Source organism: Hemiscyllium ocellatum, chromosome 3, assembly GCF_020745735.1.
Source record: "Hemiscyllium ocellatum isolate sHemOce1 chromosome 3, sHemOce1.pat.X.cur, whole genome shotgun sequence".
Lineage (NCBI taxonomy): Eukaryota > Metazoa > Chordata > Chondrichthyes > Orectolobiformes > Hemiscylliidae > Hemiscyllium > Hemiscyllium ocellatum.
The window spans coordinates 123,021,741-123,042,571 of record NC_083403.1 but is presented as its reverse complement, the minus strand read 5'-3'; the positions used below and the strand labels follow the sequence as shown (position 1 = coordinate 123,042,571).

At 39.1% G+C, this 20,831-nt stretch overlaps 1 protein-coding gene across 3 annotated transcripts in view; it reads right to left on the bottom strand.

Annotated features, from left to right (window-relative positions):
- The window catches only part of LOC132807673 (doublecortin domain-containing protein 2), a 122,104-nt gene that overhangs the window by 12,886 nt on the left and 88,387 nt on the right, over positions 1–20,831 (bottom strand). For 2 of the 3 annotated variants that reach the window (XM_060821717.1, XM_060821720.1), the window contains exons 8-11: positions 10,803–10,868; positions 7,779–7,956; positions 6,965–7,068; positions 903–1,370 (exon numbers count right to left, since the gene is read on the bottom strand). In XM_060821717.1, coding sequence (XP_060677700.1) covers positions 903–1,370; positions 6,965–7,068; positions 7,779–7,956; positions 10,803–10,868 — 816 coding nt within the window. The remainder of the gene's footprint in view (positions 1–902; positions 1,371–6,964; positions 7,069–7,778; positions 7,957–10,802; positions 10,869–20,831) is intronic. The other variant, XM_060821721.1, reaches the window with a different exon arrangement.

Genomic DNA, 20,831 nt, shown 5'->3' with positions numbered 1-20,831 from the left:
GCCTCCTTCCACACTCTAAGGATCCTATGATTCCAAGATTCCAAAAGGTCATCTCACCTCTTCAAAAGAACTCCAGCAGGCTCAGACCTTTTCTTCAAATCACTGATTTAAAAAAGCTACTCAATGAAAGGAGCTGCATCTCCAATGGCAACTCTGTGGAGATGGACAAGTAATATACATCCCAAGGCAGGTTGCACTGCAGGCTCCTACCTGTGAGGTCTCTGCAGCTTTTCATTAAGATCTTTGAAGAATGACTTGTGAGATGTACAGGTAAAGGCCTGCAGTACTGTCTGTCTGTTCTCTGGAAACTGACACAATCAGAATGACAAATGCTCAATAATTTCTTCACCCAGAAATGGCTGTTATATAAAAAAAGAAAGAGTCAGCCATTTTGATACTTACAGAATAAAAGGTCCCAGCTGTCATAGGAAGAACTGTCTCTGTGCTGTTCATAATGGCTATGGTCATCATTTTCCAGCTGTACTAAATATTCAATTGTTTAACATTGGGATATTGCCTTTGACATTCCAATTCATTGTCTTGTTCAAGGCTTGAGCAATACTTTATATATATCACAACCAGATCCTGGATTGATGTTTAACGTTACATTACTAAACTACTCTTCCTTCAGATTACATCTAACATGAACTCATTAATAATTAAAAAGCCTACTAAGTTATATTATTCTATTCCTATTAAGTCCTGGCATGTTATACAATAGTGTTGTACTACTTGAGTTTTAATTCTTTGGTTTTGCTCCTTGTGGCATGTCAGAATTTGTCCAACTCAGCCATTTAAATTTTTCTTTTCAAAAAAAAAACAACTGTACTCTCTTCATGCACATTCAACAATTGCATACTTTTGTGGAATTACAGCTCATTAAGTTGCTTTTTATTGCTAACCTTTTCTAACTCTGAGACTTCATCAATATGCTCTTGTTTCTCTGCCAGCTCCTGACATGTTTCTGATTCATGTGATACCGGATCTTTCTGAGCAGATTGTAAGCTCTTTTGTTCTGAAATCACACCTGCAGTGTTGCCATCATGGATTGGACGTGAGCCTTCTTTCCTTGGATCCTCCTGTTCACTGTGAAGTTCATCTGTTCCTGAAGGTAGTGCATTTGAATTTCCAAGTATTATAGCATTATGATCAACATTATTTAACAGGCTATCCTCTTTAGTTTTATTGTATTCTTGTACATTTTCAACCAGACCATCCTCATCCCCCGTCCATCCATTTGGGTCATTCCATTGCTCTCTTCTATTCTCATAATCGTCCACTTCATAATGGCTATCTTCTTTATGGTTGGTCATAAATGGAGTATCATCATAAGATGGTATTTCTTCCTCATGCACAATTTCAGCAGGTATCTGTAAAATACAAACACAGTTGTTTTCACTAGGCTAGAATTTGCATTTCATCCATTGTCATAGTCACAAATGGAGATCATTACGATATCTGAGCTAATTAATGGTTGCACAAGCTTCAGGATAGATAACAAGTGAGCCCAGCAAGCAGCAAACTAGCATGAAACAAGAATAAATTTAGAATCCAACAGACAATCTTGCTTTCCTTCACTCCGTTCTGCAACCTGTCAATTGCAATCCTTTTCTTTCCTATTATTAGTGGTCATTGTTCCACTAATCTTTTTTTCCATCCTATGGCCTAATTATGCCATTTTCTTCCTCGCTATATCCTCACTGCTTGTAATGTTATGAGCACTAGAGAGGAACTGTGCTCATGAGTAGCAACTCTCAGGGTTAGGCATTAGAGAACATCCCTCTGATTCGTTTTGCTACTGCGAGGGCAGAAATGTAAAATTGCCTCTGCTGTATTGAAATCCATGAACTTCACATTGTATCATACTCAAGCCCATTCAATAATTAGAACTTCACATCAGTTGTCAGAACCTTTCTATGGGAACAAAACCTGACATGTATATGTTGGAGCCACAGGCCAAACATAAACAAACCAAAGAGCTGGTAAAGGAAGGATGATCCCATTCCTGCGACTCCTGCCAGATATGATGCTTGCCCATGCACAGGAATGTCCTAGCACAGAAACACCCGGAATGATAAGGCAAACTGGTGTGCCCTGCCCAGCCAGGAACAGGCTGAACGTCTGCAGTTTTGTACTGCATTGCATTTTTACAATTGCTGTCCCAAGAAATGTCACAGTCGACAGGGACAGGAGAGCCCCCAAATCTCCATTGGGTTCATTTCCAAAATATCTAAGGAGCAGTTTCGTGCCTTCAAAGATGGCAATTGTTGCTGCCAATCTGTCAGCTCTAAGACCCATCATAAGACTTCAATCTGCCACGTAGGAAGCTCAGATGAACCGGACACTAGATACATATAACACATTATTGTTGTTATAACACATTATAGTTCTTATAGTCTCTAAGTAAACAGAGCCCACGATGGTCAGCCCAGGACAATGCCTATCTAGAATATCCAGGACAATGGGCCCAGTCAGCTTAGCAGTTGATGCCACCGAATATGCTTAGCACCCACAGCACAAGTAAGGAAAATCAAAAAGGTTAAGTTGAGGATAGATGAGAATGTCAAACTTGGAAAAACAACAGATTAGGCATGATCTTATTGAAGGGTGGAGCAGATTTTTTTTTCATTTGTGCACAGGATGTGTGTGTGACTGGCTAGGTCAGCATTTATTGCCCAACCCTAATTGCCCAGAGAGCAGTAAGGATCAACCATATTGCAGTGCCTCTAGCGTCATATGCAGGTGAGCCCAGGTCAAGGATGACTGCTTTCATTCTGTGATATAGCCATTAGTGATTACTGAACTTAATGGGTTCCTATGATGATTGACAAGGGGTTGCATCTTTGCTATTAGACTAGGTTTTTATTACAAATTTTCATTGGATTCAAATTTCATCATCTGCCATGGTGGGATTTAAACCGTTGTCCCCGGATCATGAAGCTGAGATTTTGGATTACTAGGTCAGTGACATTATCATTAAGCTACCTCTGCTTCTAATGGTACACAGATTTATGTGAAAGTTTATACATCGTTTGAAATATCTTGTTGAAATCAGACATTGCAAAAAATCTTTTAGATCAATCAAATATGACATTACTAAGTAATTGTACTGAGGAAGGTGTTTTCACATGTTATTCCTTAAACTAAATTGGAAAAGTACTGAGAATTTTAAAAATGCTTCATAAGATATAGCAATTCTTGAGAGATATAACTTCCAACAGCTACCCCATCAATTTCCTGCACATAAAAATTCAATTAAATCTGCACATGACTTCAATGTGAATTAATTATTAGATCGTGGTATATATATCACATCCATCACAGTCATTGCTGAGGAGGATGATAGAGTGCAAAAAGCCACTTACATTCACAGTTACCAGGCTACTTCATCAAAGGAACAGGGCAGATAAATTATTTTGTATGTGCACCAAACTGAAGGGCACTTTGTCCTGGTCCAACATAAATAAGAACACAAGAATATAAGAAATAAGAACTAAAATAGAGCAGATGCTTCCTCAAAACTGCTCCATCATCCAATATGAAATTAACTGATCTTGGGCCTTGTGTCCATTTTCCTGCCCAGTCCTCATATTCCTTGAATCCCAGAGTGAAATAAAATCTGGCCAACTCAGACTTAAATATTTTAAATGATGGGGCATCTGCAATCGGCTGGGTAGAGAATTGCAAACATTCACAACATTTTTAGTGAAGAAGGTGTTTTTCCTTACCTCAGTCCTAAATGATTAGCCCCCTAATCCTGAAACTGTGCACCCCTGATCCAGGTTCTCAAGTCAGGGAAAGTAACTTCTCAGTATCTGTCCTGGTGAGTCCCTTCAGAATCCCATATAGTTCAACAAGGTCACCTCTCATTCTTCTAGGTTCCAGTGAGTATGGGCCTAATTCATTCAGCATCTCACCGTTGGACAAACTTGTCATTCAGTGACTCATCTGATTAACCTTTGCTAGACCATACTGATTTCATTATTTTTATTTTATTCTTTTATCAATTTTGAATTATCAACTGGAGATGACTGATGGACTTTGGAACAGTTAGGTTAAAAATAAAAGAACAGACCAAACAAGCTTTGTTTGTTTGTGAGTCCAGGCCTAGATGCTAATTGCAGACTGAGCCTTGATTAAAAGGTTTGAGTAGACACAGCAAACCCCAGGAAGAGCATTGTGTTTAAACAGATAGCAGAGGTTGGCTGCTAACCTGACTCTTGATACTGGCAAGTCTGTCGGAGACCCTATGTTCAAATAGATGGCAGGTGTTGTATGATGACTGAGGCCTTGGGGACAGTCATTCAGTCAGTTCATCAGAGTGAAACTTGAATTCAAGTGTTTTTTTGAACTGTTTTCTGAAAGATGTTTCCGGAATGCTGCTGAGACAGTACGAAGGTTTAATGCTCCCGTCCTAATCTGATATGCCAGCTTCCAGAAGCCCAAAGACAGGAAAGTTGAGTTAGAAGTACTGCTGCCTTTACCTGGGTGAACTGAGAAGATGACCCTAATCAATATTTCAGAAAAAAAAACACAGCCAAGGAGAGCATATTTATACCTATGAAAGAAACCATTTCAGTATCCTGGCCAGTTTTGTTATTTTCATTTATTTATCCTTTAACTCGGTTTGTTCGCTTGCCTATCTTCTGTATGAATGGGGCTGAAAATAAAATTTTCCAGTTTCAAGCAAAGTCAATCAACTTACCGTGCTGTTCAACCTTCTGTCTGCTAATGTTAGTTTGTATTAATTTATTAAATTGTTAAGTCTTTTATTTAAGATAAAAACCGAAGTCTGGAAATTAATTATTCACAAAGTCTAGAATTGGTTATGCCAAACTCTTGTTAGGAACTGTTGCAGTGACTATTTGGGGTCTTCGATAACTTACTTTTTACTGTGTTGTGAATATAGAAGTAGAAAGGCTGCTTTAATTCTGCTGTTTGTCTCCATGTCGAAACAAAATCCAATGCAAATACACCTTTCTTTAGATAGTTATGAATCAGATGAGAAATAGATGGCTTTAAAATCATTCCAGACGAATTTCAGACACTTCACTTTCCCAAAAACTAAGTAGATCTGTCATATTTCTCCATTTCAAGCCATAGACAACACATTAATAATATTTACCCATCAGGAGACTAATCAGTAAATTGGTGTGAGTTTCAACATTATCCTATCACCTTGAGATGCTTTACAACAATTATGTATACTACTGATATGGTAAATGCGCCTATCTTGATGCACATTTGCAGAGGAGTTAGAGAAGATACACTTTACAGTACATTATGTCCTAAATTTACATCAAACTTCATACCACTTTAATGAAGTTGCAGCAAGTTAGTACCCTGAATTCACACCAAATATTTGGAGAAACTTCAAAGAACAGCTAGATCACATTTACAAAGAAGTGAAAGACAACTCACACATCATAACAGATCATCTGCTATAGTTTTTTCAATAAAATATTATACGAGAAACAAATACAGACCTGTTATTAGCACATGCTATAAATGCAACAAAATAAGAATTCTTTAAAGGACAGGATAATAACTAATTTATCAATGTAAAACCAAACATATTCTTTACCTTTCCACCTCAACCAAAGATTATATAAGTGTTCATTTTTGGAAAAAAAAGAACATTTACACAGTCAGAACAGAGATTCATTCAAAGTTCACGAGGAAAGCTGGTTCAAAGAGCCCCTGATAATATGTGCACTCTGGAGAAATGAGGATTTTGTTGGGTCTGTTGTAGGGAGGATGAAGGAGATTATTATCAGAATTGTGTTTTTAAATCAGAGAGCTCAGTCACCTCAATGACTTTGATGTTTAGCTATTTTTAGAACATCTTTTCAATCTGGAGGTCACTGCAGACTAGCATTTATTTCTTGATTTGCACAGGATGAGGGCATCAATGGCAATGCTTACATTGATTGGCCCCTTAATTTCCCTTCATGCCCTCAACCTGTGAAAATCAAGAAATAAATGGTGGTCCGCAGTGACCCCTATCCTATCCTTGTAACCCTACATTTCCCATGGCTAATTCACCTAGCCTACACACCCTTGGAGCTATGGGCAATTTAGCATGGGAAGGATGTGCAGGTTAGGAGGATTAGTCATGGCAAATGCAGAGTTACAAGAATAGGATTGGGGGCAAGCAGGTTTGGGTTGGTTGGTCTTCGGAAATGCGGTGTAGACTCGATGGGTTGAATGGCCTGCATTCACACCATAGGAATTCTATGATTCTATGATGACGTTAGAGGAGAGCCACCTTATTGCAGTTCATGTGGTGTAATTAGGGAGCGGTCCAAGATCGAGCTGGCAACAGTGAAAGAACAGCAATATATTCCCAAGTTAGGATGATGTGTGACTTGGAATACAACAAAAACACAGCCTATTTTTGTTAAATATAATCATTTTTAATTTTGTAAAAAGCAAGGAAGAGTTTTTAAATGAAATAGATGTTAATTGTGATATACTCTCCCATTTAAAAAAGAATGATCAATTTTAAGAATGAATCAAATGGAGCTCGGTGAGTGAACCCAGGTGGACCACAAAGCAGAAGCTCACACTCCACTGAATCTCTCAGCTATTCAGGTACAGAATCCTATCCAACTGTCAGTATCTCAGAAGGAACAACCAACAAATCACCATGAAACCAGGATCTTGATTCTTCTAATCAGCTAGTACTAAAATGAAATCTGATTAAATATAAAAACAATAAACTCTTGGAGAAAGCATATTATATATTTATATATATATATATATATATATATAAAAATAAAAAGTTTCAAAATAGTTTATGAATAGTCACCAACAACATCATGCAGAAGAAATAAAATCATGTATTCTTTCAATTTATCTTCCAACATTCATATCCTGCATCTACAAGATGGACAAACCAGAGAGAAAAAAAACACTTTTATACTTGGTCAAAGAATGACAAAAGCCACAACTACATTCTAACCTGATCAATAGGTAGATCCACCCTCATGTCTGCATCTTCTCTCACCTCAGCAGCACCCTGGGTTTCTTTGCGAGGGTCTTGAGCTTTAAATACACCATTGTCTTCTACATCAAAGACAATATTCATCTTGTTACATACAAACAGATGTTAGCTTTACACATTGCAGTTGTGCTTTCAATGAAAGCGATTTGCTTATGAAAATCAAATAAGCCAGAAAAGTTAATGTCCCATTATGTGTATATCAACTTCAAACACATTTATTGAATGATATTTCTAATAAATGGCATCATTTTTATTTTCACACTAACGCATCAACAATATGAATATAGTTCTAAGCTCAAAAGGTAGCAGCTATGATGAAATTTTCCAACAATTTCTTATTCCATTATAATCGGATGATCTCTAGTAAAGAAAGTATCGTCATTTGCAGTGATTATCTGCCAGTGTCCATCTTTACAATGAATGAGAAGATCTGGCCAAATGCTTGCCACTTTTGTCTCTACCAAAAATCAAGCAGGAAACTTTCAGAGCTTAGCACCATAAAACAATACAAAATTGCAGCCTTCACATGATTTTTCTTAAAGAATAGCATTGTAAAATACAGCAAGGGGCAACATAAGGTAAATTGTACATGTGTTTCCTTTTCCTATATGCCACTGAGCAGTGAGGGAAAAGTGTTTCTTAAATAATAGGGCTGATTTTAACCATTAAAAACTATTCAATTTAAGTCAAATTGGACAATGTTACAGGAAACAAATTTCTTCAGAAATGAATTGCATTTAAATTTGACTTCAAGTGCCATTTTGCATCTTACCATAATCTGTCAAAGGATCAGTTGAATGCTTGTGGTGTTTGACCTTCATGGGTTTTGCACGGAAAATAGGGTTTTTCTCCCTCGAAGGCTTTGCTTCCAGATCTTTTGGTTGCCCTTGCACTGACTGGGGAGGTCCCACTTGTCCATCTGTTGTAGAATGGGAGCTATCACCTTCAGACTAGAAGTAAGGAAGAGAAAAACTTGCCACGTTCTTAAAAATGATTTTGTTTTAGTTCTGTACAAAAGACAGATAAAACAGCTTGCATAATTAACATGCGGTGCAAATTCATCTTACATTAATCCACTTTTAATGATGCATCGAGCTCATTGGAACAGTCAATCATTGATTTTCTCTTAATTCCTGTCCTGTTTCACCAAACAGTCTATCAATCATGGAGCCAGACAACCTCATGATTTACTGACCGATCATGGGAGTGTAGCATTTGCAAAAGCTCGTCATTAGATTTGGGAGCGCTCAGGAATCTTGCTGCCAGAACTAAAACATATGCAGAGAATGATCATTTAAGTAGTTAATCCCCTCCATTTATATTTAAAAATGTCATTATAACTAACTTTGAGATGGAGAAGGGGACTAGAGTATGTACTTGGGGTACAGTCCAGAAAAATAATACCCTTTCAGGCAGGTTTCGTGATGTCTGGAAATTCTCTTTCATATAACTTCTTAAAAAAGAAAATTCTTTGGACATTAGAGAGCTCACAGTGATTACATACCTCATCTCAAAATGTAAATGTCTTTCATCAATTTACTGAGACTTTATTGTCATGTTCAGGCTTTTCTTGTGCTAAGCCACATAAAGGTCTGTTAGCACTGTGAAATGGAATGTATTTCAATTTTTGGCACTGTTAGTGGCCAAATCTATTACATCAGTCAAGTGTGAAAGCAATGATTTGTATTTAGATAGCAGCTTTAATGTTGAATAATGGCCCAATGTACTTCACAGAGGTATAATCAGAGAAGAGGGAAAGTGTCTTCTTTCTGCCCTAAAAACAGGTCTTACACTCATCTCCAGTTTATATCTTCCTTACTAGCCACTGTCATGACTCTTAGAAAGCAGGGTGAGACCTGAAGTAATTCTTGATATATTTAACCACTTTCAGTTTATCTGCTTTGACCAATGTTCAAACCTGCCTTGACTGAGTCCAAAGACTTTAAAGAAGACAATGTGAGAAATCTGCATTTGACGCAACAGTCCTCAGCATCACTTCAGAGCATATTAGCTTTGAAATAATACTGATGAAACATACAGTAAAACTGTCTTCATGTATTCTCACAATGTATCCTAACACATCTCCAAAATGGTGGTCCCTCCCTGCTTTATGATAATCACTTCCATGTCTCACCAAACATTTTTGTGTTTTCTTAATGAAATTGATTAATTGTATCTATTTTGTGATGTGAACTGACATTCATGGGAAAGTGGGTTAAGAATGTCGCAACTCACCTGAAATGAGACTTGTTACTATGAAAAGGAAATAGTTGCTGTGTCAATCTGAGCGGGACTCAAATTCTAATCCTGACAGAAAGAACCATACTCATCTTGGGCGGCACGGTGGCACAGTGGTTAGCACTGCTGTCTCACAGCGCCTGAGACCCGGGTTCAATTCCCGACTCAGGCGACTGACTGTGTGGAGTTTACATGTTCTCCCCGTGTCTGCGTGGGTTTCCTCCGGGTGCTCCGGTTTCCTCCCACAGTCCAAAAAGATGTGCGGGTCAGGTGAATTGGCTATGCTAAATTGCCCGTAGTGTTATGTAGGGGTATGGGTGGGTTGCGCTTGGGGGGGTCGGTGTGGACTTGTTGGGCCAAAGGGCCTGTTTCCACACTGTAAGTAATCTAATCTAATCATCTAAACCAACCCGGTAGTTGATCCCAAAGCAAATTTACCATAAGGAGCAATTGGCTTAATTAGTAATTCTTCAAAGTCCAAATAACTCAATTTATCACTGAAGCTTTTTGCTGCAAAGACAGCATGTCATTCGAACAAGATTATAAAAGATTCCTCATTTTATCTCTTTAGGGGTGAAATTGATTGCAGCTACAACTCAAAATTAGATAATGATGAATTAACATTCTTCCATGCCCACTTCCACTGGAATCAATGGAAATACTGTTGTGTATAATGGGCTGCCAACCTGCTATGAGCCCATGTCATGCCACTAGACCAGACTAAATGCACTCTGAAATTTGAATCTTTACTCATCGAATTCTGGACTGAAGTTTCTGTATCAAAATGAAAAAAAATCGTGCCATGTAACATGAGCATGCAAACTCTTAACCTTTATGTATGAAATTCTGTTGCCTGCTAATGGCTCCGATAACATGGTAGAGGAAGAAACTTTACACAAATACAAACGGCATTCATATTGATCAAATAATATTGGCCAAATATGAAGAGGAGTTTGCAAAGGACAACAGAAATAAAAACATTTTTCTTTGGAATTATCAATATTTTAATTATATCAAGTCTGGCCCTGTAAGTAATAAGCTGAAAATATGTTGCTGGAAAAGCGCAGCAGGTCAGGCAGCATCCAAGGAGCAAGAGAATCGACGTTTCGGGCATGAGCCTCATTCCTGAAAAAGGGCTCATGCCTGAAACGTCGACTCTCTTGCTCCTTGGATGCTGCCTGACCTGCTGCGCTTTTCCAGCAACACATTTTCAGCTCTGATCTCCAGCATCTGCAGTCCTCACTTTCTCCTGTAAGTAATGAGTCAATTCTAAACAATAGTTAATAATCAAAATTAAATTCTGCCAGATGAAAAAGTATCATTGAGGTAACGTATACGAGGGTTGTGAAATTGGCCATTGACGTTAATGGAAAAGTAAATTAGTTCAGGGTAAAAGACACTGGTAATTCAGCACTAGCCCATTTCTCTCTACTGACATTTGTTGACTTAATCCTGAAATTTACAGCACACAGAAGCTGCCATTGCACAAGTTCACTGATACCCGAAAGGAAGACTGCTGTTTCGTAAGCTAAGTACTGGTGGAAAATGACCAGTTTACCTGTTGGGGAGAGGCCAACAATCCAGAATCACTTGATCCACCGTGAGAAATTTGCTGTAGCTCAAACTGAGGGAACAAAAAAAATAGATAAATTGCAATTTGGTGGAATTACAAGTCAGAATTTTGAACAGGGGTGGTAGCCATCCGAAGAGCAAAAGCAAAAACCATAAAAGATTGGAGTATTTCAAAACTATCCAACAAGGCACTGCTGATTATTACAGGCTACAAATTCTCATAGATTTCCTTTCATTTTTGTTCAGAACAATGAACAAAATGTTCAATATATTCCTCATAAAGACATTAGCAATATCCTATTCCCCTATTAAATATATATTGCAATGAAGTGCTCTTTGAAAATTTTATGTTACATCCACTTTACACATGAATTTCTAGGTTTTTTTTGCATTTCTAAACAGTGACAAAATGGTGAAACAGAAGTTTAAATCAAACGAGTCCGTGTGCAATTAGTGGCATAATCCCAAAGAGTACAGGTCAAAAGAAGCAGCTGTGGATGTTGTTGATACAGAGTAAGAGATCTATAAAGCAATTTAGGATTCTTTTCACCAGGTAATATGTCTGGGTTGTCTAGGTAGCTAATAGCTAATTTACATACTGTCACATTAAACATGTTTCTGTAATTGTTAGATCCTGAACAAGAGACATTTCTAACCCACATATCAATACTGATTGCTCTCAGAAAGATATCAAGAACTCGGAAACCTTTTTTTCCTTGAATGCTATAGAATGTGAAAGGTCCAAAATAATATTTACAAACAAAAAACAGAAATTGCTCAAAAAACTCTGCAGAACTGGCAGCATTTGTGGTTAGAAAGCAGAGGTAATGTTTCATGTTGAGTGAAGAGTGACTGGACACAAAACATTAACTCTGCTTTCTCTCCACAGATGATGCTGCCAGTCCTGCTGAGAATTACCAATAATTTCCATTTTATTTCTGATTGCCAGCATCTGTAGTTTTTTTGTTTCTTTTTGTTTAGTGTTTAATTCACTGCCCAACTTCTTCCAGGTATGCCCATCTTGTAAAAGTTCTGTTCCTCTCTCTAACAGGATTTCCATTTTTTTTTCTTGTTCACACTGGGGTTGTTATTGCTATTGATTGACAAAGTACTTGCCAAAATTTCCTTCCATAGCCACATCATATTCCTCAATGTCTGCCTCCAGCTCAGTCTCATCTCACATGGGTTCCAACACAAGTTTCATCCTTTGTGGTTTGAATCGACCCAGGATCACAGGTATCTCCGCGATATTCAACACTTCTCAGACAGCTGTTCTCGCTGCTTCCTGAGATCCACACTCAATGCCATGCATCACCCTCTGCCAATCCTCGACCTCTCTTTCCATCAGCACAGCCCTTTGCCTGCTCAGAGCTGCCCTACTCCCAACACCCACTTCATCCAGGGGAAGCAATGGCCTAGTGGCATCGTTTAACCACAGACCCAAATAATGTTCCGGGGACCCGAGTTCAAGTCCTGATGGTAGAATATGAATTCAATAAATATCTGAAATTAAGATATTTATTGGAATATATTGTCTGAAGATATCTGGAATCCATTGTTGATTGTTAGGAAAACCCATCTGGCTCACTAATGTCCTTCAGGGAAGAAACCTACTATCCTTACCATGTCTGGCCAACATGTGACTCCAGGACCACAGCAGTGTGCTTGACTGTCAATCGCTCTCTTGGCAATTAGGGATGGGTAACAACCCTACCTGGTCTGTGATGCCCTCATCCTGTAAATGAATTTTAAAATAATCCTCCAGCTCCTTTGCACTTCTAACAAGAAACATTTTATTTTCCTTTCAGGCATTAACAATCACGGGGTGCATCAACTTAGAGATAACCCTGTCAGTTTGGAGCCTTCCTCTCCTCCCCTTCCCTCTGGCTTCCTGTTCTCACCCATTCCCACCTCCTATTATTAAAAAGAAGGTCACTGGAGCTGAAACATTTACTCTGCTTTTTCTCCACAGATGTCGCAAGACCTGCTGAGCCTTTCTAGCAATTTCTGTTTTGGTTTCTCATTCCCAGCATCCGTAATTCTGTCTTTTTTTTTCCAAAATGACATATACCAGCTTGGTGAAGTTGGATGTTTTACATTAGCTCTTCAGACTAAATTGATATATAATGCCATCATTAAAAGTTGCAATCTGCAATAACAAAGGAAAATCCCATCAGAGTTTTATTGTCCAAAGAGGTGTTGTATTTGCACTATGCAGATTTATCTGTCAGTGCATTTTGAGGGTCTTCTCATTGTTTATGGTGATCATATACACAGGGAGAGATTGAGCTGGATTATCCTCTGCATTTGTACTAGAATTTTTTTTTATTCATTCACGGAATGAGGGCATCACTGATCCATTCCACATTGCTATGGATCTGGAGTCAAATGTAGGCCAGACCAAGTAAAGATGGCAGCTTCCTTCCCTGAAGGACATTAGTGATCCAGATGTTTTTTCCTAATGATTGGCAATAGATTCATGGTCATCATTAGACACTTAATTCCAGATTTTTATTGTATTCAAATTCCACTGGCTGCCACAGCAGGATTCAAACCTGGGTCCCTAGAAGATTATCTGGATCTCTGGATTAACAGTCCAGCGATAATACCACTAGGCTATCACCTAATGAAGAAGAAAACAGTGGAAACTGAGGGAAATCAGACAATAATATTGGCATCATCTCATCACCCCACTCAATTCCCTCCCAAAGCCCCAAGAAGGTTATGTTCATGAAATGCAAATAATGGCAATCCCAAATCCCCTCTCCATTTCTCTTTCACCTACGCTAGTGACTGCTTCTCTTTGGAACGACACTAGAAAGACTGCCTAGAGCTTGTAACTTGGGAATCTTCTGGCATTTTAGATACCCAGCAATCTTTCCTGATAATGCTCTGACAATCCCACTACAGCTCTACTGGCCAATGTGTGGCTTGCTACCAACTTGTGGACATCTTGCCTGCAATGCTACTTAAATACACTATTACCTGCATCCCTGACCACTCTCTTTCAGCTCATGGAAAATTGGCAGAGTTAGGGTGTAGCCAGAGATGTGGGCCCAAATCCCACACTTTTGCTACAGCTATCTGAAAGTGGACGATCTCCTACATCCGTTTCTTGTTCTATTATTTGTCTGCAGCTACTTTGCATCGTGCTGTAATTCACATGCTTACTGTTGCTGTTCACAACATGACTGCCAATGTTACTGAATGAAGTCATTTATAATTGTGCCAATTGGCAGTAAGTACAGCTTCCTATGTGGTTTAGCAGGCTTGAGCTGTGAGGAGACAAATTATTCATTGCTTCTTCCTCAAAACAAATTAACTGAACTCGAAGTAAGCATTTCCAGACAGTTAAAGGAAAACTCCTTAATTGCCTTTTATCTCATTTGAGGGTGATCTTCCCTTACCAAACAATAGGACACATTAGTGATTGCCTCTAAAAAATGGAAACATTTAACAGAGTTTGATAAAAAAAATTAAAGAAAACAGCGTTGCTCAATTTCAAGTAGATTTTTTTTTCTCAGAGAAAATTCTGCAACTCATTAATACAATGAATTCTGGAATAGATATACACATCCCTTCAAGGAATCATGCCTTTTAATTTGTCACTAATGACCCTTAATTTTGAAATCTCTGGTTCAAGATTAGAATAAAACTGAGGTAGCCTATTAGAGTGAGTGTTCTAAATGAAGAATTGGGCGCAAGTTCACAAAACAAATTGGACATAACATTGATAATCCTGACAAAACATGGAACTAAAAGTCTAATGATGCTCGTGAACATATTGTCAGTTGTCATGAAAATGCATCTGGTTTGCAAATGCCTTTTAAGAAAGGAATACAGCCGTCCTAACCTGGTTTGCTTTACATGTGACTCCAAATCCACAGCAATTTGATTGACTCTCATATGAGCAAATGATGAGGGCTCAGTCTTAACGCAATGGAGTTTCGATGGATGAGAAGTGATCTCATTGAAACTTAGAATATTGAAAGGCCTGGATAGAATGGCATGAGATGTTTCTACTAGTAGAAGAGACTTGGGCCCAAAGGCACCACCTCTGAGTGAAAAGATGAGCCCTGAGAATAGAGAGGAGGGGGACTTTTTTCATGGGGGGGGGGGGGGGGAGGTAAATCCATTGAATTCATTGCTACAAAAGGCTGTGAAGGCCAAGTCATTGATTGTCTTCAAGACAGAGATAGATAGGTTCTTGATCAGTAAGGGGGTCAAGGGTTAAGGGGAGAAGGCAGAAGAATGTGGTTGAAAAAAATATTAGCCATGATTGAATGGAAGAGCAGAATCGATGGCTTTATTCTGTTCCTGTATCTGATAGTCAAATGGTCTAATTATCACCTGAAATAACCTAACAAGCCGCTCATTGTAACAAGCTACTAAAAACTCAAAAAAAAGAATGAAAATGCTCAGCCCACCTGACATCAAACTAGGCACCAGAGAAAACATAGGCAAACTCAACACTGTTGAGCCTGAAAACTCTTCATGACCAACATCTGAAGGTTAGAGCAAAAATTGTGAACATTGGCCTACAGAATGATCAAACAACACTGAACAGGCCATGTCTCAGACAACACCAATGCCATCACCATCCCTGAGTATGTGCTGTTCAATTGGCAGGAGACACCTAGCAGAAGTACAGTGGTATACAATTGGGGTGAGGGGTTTGGTACATTGGGTGCCCTCATCATTGAATCTGGACCTCTTGAGATTTCATGGCATCAGGACAAACATGGACAAGGTAATTTCCCTGCTGATCTCCATGTAATATTCCTCCTAGCCCCTTGGCCGATAAATCAATACTCCTCTGTATTGAACACCATCTGAAGTAAGGAATGAGAGGATGCTGAATCTGCATTGGGTGAGGGACCTCCATGGCCATCACCAAGAGTGGATCAGCAACAAACACACTGACTATGGTGGTTGAGTCTTAAAGGAGGCCTTGGGTCTGCAACAAGTGGTAAAGGAACAAACAATAGGGAAAAACATACTTGACCACATTGTCTTTCATCTGCCTGCTGCAGATGCATCTGTCCATGTCAGCATTGATAAGAGTAATCACCACACTGTCCTTGTGGAGTCAAAGTCTTGCTTTCACATTGCGAATACCCTCCATCATGTTATGCAAGATTACCACCATGCTAAATGGATAAAATAATGTAAGAACTTTGCTATGCATTGGGTCCACGTGTAGAAATTTCCCCTTTTCATTTGACGAGTTCCATGGATTGAGACGCACAATTCCCTGTTCTATCAGTCTCCACTCTTCATTCCATTAAATTTTGCAACAGATCCTCAATCACCTTCCTCGGGGAATTGCACAACTGGAGAGTGGAAGGTGCTCACCACTTCCTGAACCCTCCAGTGCGTATGCCTCTGGCATCATATTTAAAGCCCAGCTGCACACCACTTCAGAGTCTGTAATTAAGGGATGACCTTATGATCCTTGCTTTGTGATCCTCAAACCTCATATTCAACAATCAGGACATGGCCCACAGGATATGAAAGCTGTCTTGCTGCTTCATGGACATAGACCCGAAGATGTTGGATGACGATGGAGAGAAGCGGACTAGCACCGCCTTTCAACTCAGACAGCTCGAGTCCAAATTGCAGCGCAGGTCAGTGCTGGATCATAGTGCAGTAGGACTGCCAGCAAAACAGGATGAAAGCCAGTGATTTACAGTGTCCCCATCCTCCCTCTGCTCCTCAAACCCACAGGCCTACCCTTCACTAACTCTGTCATTACACACACCTTGCACCAAGACAATTTGACAGAAGTATGCAAGTCTTGGGTGTCCCTGCGCTCCAAAGTGAAGTGTTGAAAAGCTGAAGTGGTGTCTGAGATGGTCTGAGAGCAGGAATGTGGTTTGTCTGGTGGTTTGCTGGTGTTCACATTCTTCCTGTTTTACTTGATTCTACAGACAAATAAACACAAACTGATGACAGCTAAAGTATCATGAAAACAGTATCGCAACTTGATCTTTGGTTATACATTTGTAAAAATCTTGGGCAAAATCTCACTGGGTCTAAGTGGCATGGACAATGGTGAGATGTGTGGTTGACTCAAATGAGAAGTCTGATGAGGTCTATCGCAACAGTGGGAACACCTTGCTCCACCTTTTATGGATTTGCCAAGCAATGAACAAACTTCTAGCAAAGATGTGGCAAGTTTCCAATTAAGGTGGTATTTGGTAATTAAGCACCTTAATAATATCACAATTTTCCTTGTTAATATTCACCTTCCTGTATTACCAAATGTGCCAAACAAGTTAGAGGAGAATTTTTGACACCAGCTTGCTACTTGCTCCAAAGGATCTGAATGTTGAACACTGGACAGCAACATCTCAAGGCACACTCAATGGGCACTGGCCACATGAACCCAACAGACACTGGCTTTTGGCATTCCTGTTATGTTAATGCTTCCTTTGGAAGCAGGTATTCTACGGCATGTGGACAAATGGTAAATCCGAACAGGAGTACTTTATCGGTGATGCTCACACCTCCACATATGGCTCAAAAATGCTGTCAAGCTCCACTACTCTGGGTCATCTGACCAGTTCTGTTAAAGAGACAGTATCCCCAACTACATGCATCATAATTCCAATCTCCTAGTGCATCTCTGAATCACTTACGGGAAGATCTGCAGTTCAGTGCTGCACTGGCAATTATGCTGCAATGCTCAGAATGTACAGTGACATGCACCGAGCTCATAGACTGGACCAGATTGGTCTCTTCACCTACTGTCCTTGTGCTCAATCATCCTGAGCCTACCTGGATGTTCACAATATCCTTCTCTTGCATTGCAATGCCTTTTGTGCATTTTGCACCCAAACAAAGATACTAGGCTCATATTATTTCTGTCTTGCTTCGCAGTTTAGCACAAGCACAAATCCAGGAAGCTTATCATTCCCAGCAGGCCTCAATAAAATCAAGTGGGATAACCTTCACTCCGTGGATCCCAACACAGTCACCTTCAATACCAGTCCAGGGCCTTGGAAACAGTCAGCCAGCCACCCAGAGTGGTCGAAATCAGAATACTCTCCAACAAGAGGCAAAGAACTGAATATTGGGCAGGCCACCATTTGTCTTCTTTGGGCTCGGTCTCCACCTATCAATCATTTACTCCTTAATCCCTCCAGGCCCACCCTAACTTTTGCACAATAAACAACCTTTTCCTAGCTACCATCAGTTCTGAGTAAGAGTCACTGGACCCAAAACATTATCTCTGGTTTCTCACCACAGATGCTTCCAGACATGCTGAGCGTTTCCAGAAATTTCTGTTTTTGTTACCGTCAGTGATTCGTTGCTTCTTCACAGGATGCACTGTTTGAACTCCCTCAAAACTGAATGAATTAGAAATCACTGAACTCACAAGAACATATCCTTTAATGTTTTTAACCTCAATGTACAAAATCTTGAAACGTCTTGTTGAAATGAGTTTTTAGCCATGTCTACGTTCCTGATTATTTCAGGGAAACTTCAGTGATCTGAAAAACTTACATAAAAACTTTCTAGACTTTCAAATTTCACCATTGTGATATTATTTTAAAAGTATGTAAAATCTGAGTCTTTTTGTCTAAAGTATAACCTGCTCTTACCTTAAACCCATTTGCTCACACATTTATTTGGTTCTCATTAAATAGCTCTAAAAGTGAAGGATAACAAATGCATTCTACTGCCTGATTTGTTGACCTTGAAAATACTTTTTTTCTGTTCATTCACAGGATGGGGGCATCACACCCTAGGCCAGCATTATTGCCCATGTGGGCATTTCAGAGTCAACCACATTACTATGGGTCAAGAGTCACATGTAGATCAGACCAGGTAAAGATGACAATTTCTTTCCCCAAAAGGACTTTAGTGAATAAGATGAATTTTTATAACAATTGATTCAGGGTCAAATCAGATTCTTAGTTCCACCATCTGCAATGGTAGAATTTGAGCCAGTATCGCCTGGACATTATCTGGATTAATAGCCCGGGGATAATATCACCAGGCCATCACTTCCCGTGACGTCTGTTTGATGACGCTGTTGTAGTTAGACACCTGATGGTCTCTTCACTTGGCACCACATTGAACCTTGTGATGGGAAAGGGGAACTTCGTATTAGAAGAAAGGTAAAATACTGCATATACTGAAAATCTGAAACAAATATAAAGAATGCTCGATAAACTCTGCAGAAAGAGTCAAACCGGAGTTTATTCAACATTCTTTGTATTTATTTCAAATGCACATGAGAAATCGTGAAATATTCTGCAGCATCAGGTATAGTTTGTATAGTCAGTAGGATATATAGTTAGTAAGTTTGCAGATGACACCAAAATTGGAGATGTTGTGGACAGCGAAGAGGGTTACCTCAGAGTACAACGACATCTTGATCAGGTGGGCTAATGGGCTGAGGAGTGGCAGGTGGAGTTCAATTTCGATACATACGAGGTGCTGCATTTTGGAAAAGCAAGTCAGAGCAGGGCTTATACATGTAATGGTAAGGTCCGAGGGAGTGTTGCTAAACAGAAAGACCTTGGAGTGTAGGTTCATACCTCCTTGAAAATAGAGTCGCAGATAAGATGGTGAAGAAGGCAGTTGGTATGCTTTCCTCTATTGGTCAGTGCATTGAGCATAGGAGTTGGGAGGTTATGTTGCGGCTGTACAGGACATTGGTTAGGCCACTGTTGGAATACTGCATGCAATTCTGGTCTCCTTCCTAGCAGAAGGATGTTGTGAAACTTGAAAGGGTAAAGAAAAGATTTACAAGAATGTTGCCAGGGCAGGAAGATTTAAGCTATAGGGAGAGGCTGAATAGGCAGGGCTGTTTTCCCTGGAGCGTTGGAGGCTGAGGGGTGACCTTATAGAAGTTTATAAAATCATGAGGGGCAGCATGGATAGGATAAATAGACAATTTTTTTTTCCCTGGGATGGGTGAGTCCAGAACTACAGGGCAAAGGTTTAGGGCGAGAGTGGGAAGATTTAAAAGTGACCTAAGGGGAACTTTTTCATGCAGAGGGTCATGCATGTATAGAATGAGCTGTCAGATGAAATGGTAGAGGCTGGTACAATTGCAACATTTTAAAGGCATCTGGATGGGTATATGAATATGAAGGAGTTGGAGGTATATGGGCCAAGTGCTGGCAAATGGGACTAGATTAGTTAGGATATCCGGTCAGCATGGATAAACGTCTGTTTCCATGCTGTACACCTCAACGGCTCTATCAAATGCCTTTACTTCACCACTGAGTGTTAAATTCAAGTCATAATATCGTTATTGCCAAAAGTTACAATGAAATGTTTATTCCACACTGAACTGAAACCTAAATCTCAAAAGTAAAAGTGAACTAATCAATTGTAAATCTTTAGACTTCAGTTCCATTTGTATTGTTATTGAGGAGTACTGATTAGACCATGCGTGAAATTGCAAAGTGCCAGAGAGTTAATTTCTTAATGTAAGTGATTCCACTAAATACCTGAACAACTTATCCCTAATTATTGAACTGAACAGTGCAGAGATTTAATCCAAAATCAATTAATCTCCATGCTAAAAGAATGACCACTGTCACCCAAAGATGTGAGCCTTTATTTTTAAGTAGATCAATTCTCTCCTAAGAGACTCCACATACTTGATTATTCTGAATAAGTCTTATCTAATCATTTATTAAAGTGGAAAGAAAGGTAATGCTTAAACTGTGACATATTTACTTGTTCTTGATTGATGGTATGACTTTTCAAGCATTGATTATGAAATATTGGCTATCTGCAGCATCAATTATGTTTAGTGGAAGAAATGGCAATTGTAAAATGCCATGGCATATCCATCATATAATAGTTTCAGTGTTTGATCTACTTACACTTCCAGAATAACTTTAATAAAATTCAAAAGAGTCTTTGAAAGAGGAACAAAACAAATTTCTTACTAAAGAGTATCTTGCAATGAAATATGTTTGTATAATGATATGTGATAATGTATAATAATGTTTTTTCAAATAGCTGTCAAAGTTTTGCTCTTATAAAA